General features: G+C 30.3%; 1 protein-coding gene across 5 annotated transcripts in view; it reads right to left on the reverse strand.

The window, feature by feature from the left end:
* Positions 1 to 5,338, reverse strand: part of LOC107695532 (inositol polyphosphate multikinase-like) — a 20,443-nt gene that overhangs the window by 1,118 nt on the left and 13,987 nt on the right. For 4 of the 5 annotated variants that reach the window (XM_016495483.1, XM_016495482.1, XM_016495481.1 and 1 more), the window contains exon 5: positions 1,891 to 1,972. The exons of the other annotated variant lie outside the window; for it this stretch is intronic. In XM_016495483.1, coding sequence (XP_016350969.1) covers positions 1,891 to 1,972 — 82 coding nt within the window. The remainder of the gene's footprint in view (positions 1 to 1,890; positions 1,973 to 5,338) is intronic. 5 annotated transcript variants of the gene reach the window in all.

Consider the following 5,338-nt stretch of genomic DNA (forward strand, 5'->3'; position numbering starts at 1 on the left):
GCATCATCACACCTATGTGTTCAAGTCCTCATGTGGCATCACAACTTCTAGCAAAAATGTATGCAAATTAATACTACTGCTCATTACTATGCACTGTTATACTGGTACATATAAACATACTAGTGCTGTCAAACGATTAATCGTGATTAATCGCATCCAAAATAAAAGTTTTTGTTTATTTAATATGTGCGTGTACTGTGTATATTTATTATGTACATATAAATACACACACATACAGTATATATTTTGAAAATATTTACATGCATATATTTATTTTATATATAAATAAATATATTTAATATACAAATATAATTTTTTTTTTAAAGGTATACATGCATGTGTGTGTATTTATATAAACATAATAAATATACACAGTACACACACATATATTATGTAAACAAAAGAAAATATTTACATGCATATATTTATTTTATATATAAATAAATATATTTAATATACAAATATAATTTTTTTTTTAAAGGTATACATGCATGTGTGTGTATTTATATAAACATAATAAATATACACAGTACACACACATATATTATGTAAACAAAAACTTTTATTTTAGATGCGATTAATCGCGATTAATCGTTTGACAGCACTAAACAATACACATATAAACATACGTAAATGCACAACCGGTAAAAAAGTTTTTTTAATTTTTTTATGTTATGTTATTGAAAGGAGTCTCTTTTGCTTACCAAAGCTACATTTATTTGATTAATTCAAATATTGTTGTAATTAAAAACAACTGTTTTCTACTGGAATATAAAAATGCTATTTATTCCTATGATGCAAAGCTGAATTTTCAGCATCATTACTCCAGTCTTTAATGTCGCATGGTAATTTTTTTTATCAATTATTGATGATCAATTATTAGTAATGGTCCTTATTACTTTCAATGTTTGCTGCTTAATAATTTTGTGGAAAAAAGTGAAACTTTTTTTCAGAATTCCTTGATAAATATAAACAGCTAAAGAACAGCATTTATTCGAAATATATATTTTTTTGCAACATATTAAATGTCTTTTGTTGTTGCTTTTTCATCAATTAATTTGATTGAATTTAATTTAATGTTATTATTATTACTTTAAATTCTACTTAACCCAAAAATTTTGAAAAAAAAAAACCAACAACAACATGAAACATTTTTTAAAAAGAGAGAAAACTATTTTCAACATCAAAAATTATTTTCAACTAAACAACAACTATTTTCAAAGAGAAACTTTTTTTTTTTTTTATTCTAATAACATTATTTTACTGTATTTTTGTAGATCAAATAAATGCAGCCTTGGTGAGTAGAAGAGATGCGAAAAATTAATTAATTATTCAAAACGTTTTACCATATAATTATTCCTTGTGTTCATGCCTCTTATTTTTTAACTAGATTTTTTTTTTACTGTATTTTACATTTATGCATTTGCACATTTTTTTTCTAAGCAACTTATATTGCACTAATTCTGCACATTTTATTATGTACAATGCATTTCCTGAGAAACATCCTTTACTGTTTGAGCCACAGAAATACTTCTTTACTTTCTTTATTTCACTTCTTCTATTAAACATTTTAATCTACTGGGCAACAATGGCTAATACTAGCTGCCTGTGACTAACAATAACAAGTTGGTTCACAAAGTAGACGTCTAGTTGTTAAAAAAAGAGAAAAGCTTTGATATGTCCCAACCCAGTTGCATTTTACAAGACAACATTTCAATCCAGGAAAGAACATTGTTCTTGTCAAAGCATTTCAAGGGGTCTTTAATTAAGAGTAAATTAAGCTCGTTTTCCTTATTCATCGTAGATAAACGCACCAGAAACACAGTCTGTTTTAAGTAACAGTGTTATGGTGTAAATAGCATGATGCTTTGACCCTGTGGTCGATCTTACCTTCCGTGATCGTGTCCTTCACGAGACCTCTTCCATAATGCTGGTCATAGGTGTCAAAGCTGTCTAAGCCAACTTTATACACCTAAAAGACAGCAAGAAACATTTTAAGCTAGAGTTGAATATGAATAGTGATGAGGGAGCCAATGTAATATCGTACTGTGTAATTTGGGTTTATTTTGAGAGGGGCATTAAGTTCCTTTCTATATCATCCAAATCAACGGCACAATTATGAGTAATGGTTCTGTTTGCTTGGTGGTTATGTAAATCGGCTCTTTTCATCCGTCTGTTTTTCCGTACAGGCTGGCAGAGAGCTAAACCCCTGGGACGGCCCGAGACTGAGAATTTACATACCGTCTGCTCCCCATCAATATTTCACCAAGAAACTGGACCTCGCTGCCCTTTCTATGTGCAATTTTAGACAAATCATTTTCCTTAAACTAATGAACTGTGCTTCTTTGACTTCAGCTGCCCTTTGAGCCAAGAGCGGTAAAACAAACAAGACAATAAAGTCTCTATAACATAGAAATTGGACTCCTAAGCTGTGCCAAGTTCAATCAATGGGAAATACATAAAGGATTGACATTTCAAATAAAATAAGAACAGATGTATTGTTTAAAAAAAAAAAAACATGTATTAATGCACTACCCCAAAAGCTTCAATCAATGAATCAATTCTGTTTATTTCAGTCCTTACAGACAACTTTTCACAATAAATAAAAGAAATGAACATAACTTCCCAAAAAGGTGTAGGCAGAAGCCTTGCTTATTATGCCTACCCTTTATACATATTTAACCGATGAACGTCACTTTTCACTAGATTTGATAATATAAGATAAAAAAGCTTCTTATTTTGCTGAACATTATAATGTGGTTTTATAATGGAATTTTTCAATTCATGAGTAAAATAAGGTCTGTGTTAAACATAACTTGATAATACTTGAATGTTTTGTTCTACAACATAAACTGCACACACTCCCACCCCAAAAATTCTTGTGTAGAAAAATGCTTTAGTTTTTTTTTAAATTAATCATATCTTCAAAAATGTGTGTTTTCCGTTATAGGTGTGTGTAATTTACACTGTAGAGCAAAACGTTAAAGTATCGTTAAGTTATGTTTACCACAGACCTTATTTTACTCATAAATTGAAAAAACCTCATTATAAACCCCAATATGAAAATCTCGAGGGAACCCATGGTGAATTAGTCTTCCGGGTTTTGATGTCATCCCTGCAGCACTCTATTAACACAAGCTCCACACAGCTACAACTGAGCTCTCTCTCGTTCTAATAACTGCATTAGAGTGCATTATCAGTGGCTCAAGCCTCTATATAGCTCTAAAATGACATTATGGAATTAGCAACGGAGGCTTGAGATGAGATGCATAAGAAATTAGTCCTAAGAGCATTTTAAGGACAAAAACCTGACAAATGTCTTGAAATACATCATCTGAAAAAATTTCTTAAGGTGTGGTAACTTTAGTAAGAGAGGAATAATTGACTCCGGTCCGTTGAATTATTAGAAAAATAATGTACATTATTTGTGCATTACACATTATTTTATTAAAGGGGCGATGCACAGACACATCTTACCTCACTCTTGCATGCGATACGATCAGAAAGGTTTTACATTAGATATTTATATCCATGTACAAATGAAGAAAGGCAATTCATATAAAGCCTGTTCTCAGAGGACTATTATCCTCTGAGATAATAAAGAACGACACGGCTCTGCATAAGTGAAGGGTGTTGAGTAAACCTCATCCATCATGAGCTGATGATAAAGAGTTTAGAGGTCTCCACCCATGTTTCTCAAGAGAGAAGCAAAAGACCCTGAGGATGCTGGGAGAGGCCACAGCGTGATAAGCTCATCCTGTCCGATGGCACAGATATACAAACATATCCTTCTCTCTCTCTCTCTCCCACACACACACACACACACACACACACACACACACACACTGGTATTCCTATCATTATAGGGACATTCCATCAGTATAATGGTTTTTATACTGTACAAACTGTATTTTCGGTAACACTTTAGATAGGGAACACATATTCACTATTAACTAAGCATTTTCCCTCAATAAACTCCTGATTTGCTGCTCATTAATAGTTAGTAAGGTAGTTGTTATGTTTAGGTATGGGGTTGGATTAAGGGATCTAAAATAAGGCATTAATATGTGCTTTATAGATACTAATAAACAGCCAATATGCTAGTAATACGCATGCTAATAAGCAACTAGTTAATGGTGAGAAGTGTATCTTAAAATAATGTGTTACTGTTAGGGTTGGGTATCGTTCACATTTTAACCGGTACGGTACCTGAATTTCGGTGCCGGTACAACCCTACCCCTTCTTTTAAAATGGTTTAGTGAAATATATACACTACTGGTTAAAAGTTTGGAATAATGAAGTTTATTTATTATTATTATTATTATTGAAAGCTGTTTTTGTCCAACAAGGCTGCATTTATTTGAACAAAAATGCAGTAAAAACAGTAATACTATGAAATTATTATTATATTGCAAAATAAAACATCTCTTATTATTATCAATATTGGAAACAGCATTTACCACCTAATATTTTTTGTGGAAACCATTATACTTTTAGTTTTCCAGGATTCTTTGATAAATAGAAAGTTAAAAAGAACAGCATTTATTTTTGTGAAAAAATAAGTCCAAAAGTCTTAATTTCAACATTTTGAACAATAGGGCCCTACAAACTTTTTCTTTCTTTCTTTTTTTCCCCCCCCAGAAATTCTTGTTTTAATTTTTCTGAAAATCAAGTTAAAAAGAACAGCATTTATTTGAAAAAATATATATTTTTTACATTATAAATGTATTTACTGTCACTGTTTATCATTGTAATGCATTCTTGTTAAATAATTTTTTTATTATTAATGGCGGTATATCATGGTTTTGACAAAAAAAATTAAGCTGCAAAAAATAAGAGGTAGAAAGCAGCAAATCAGCATAATCAAATCAGCAACTTTGCATCACAGGAATAAATTACATTTTAAAATATATTAAAATAGACTATTATTACATGATAATTAGCATACACAATAATTAGTACATAATTATTAAAAGCCACTTTGTTTTAGCAATCTGGTGTTTTTCTTCTAATTTTGAACGAGGGTTATCCGTTTTGTCAGTTTTGCCAGAGAACTGGTAAACCCGGACATATTCTCCAGAACAAACTGAGGTTTACTGTTGAAATTAATACATGGAAGAAAAAGTGTGTGATTATTCCTTTAAAACATTTTTAATAGGCTAATTTATTATTTTTTTTCTACAATTAAGTGATTAATCTGGTTGTAATATTTATTTTTATCATTTAATTGTTCTATTTAAATTTGATAGAAAATTGAATATTTAAAGATGTACATTATACTGTACAAAAGTAATACAAGAGTAATATATTTCTGTTACATGTTAAACCGTACTTTTGT

This window comes from Sinocyclocheilus anshuiensis, unplaced genomic scaffold (assembly GCF_001515605.1).
Source record: "Sinocyclocheilus anshuiensis isolate Anshui unplaced genomic scaffold, SAMN03320099.WGS_v1.1 scaffold466, whole genome shotgun sequence".
Taxonomy (NCBI): Eukaryota; Metazoa; Chordata; class Actinopteri; order Cypriniformes; family Cyprinidae; genus Sinocyclocheilus; species Sinocyclocheilus anshuiensis.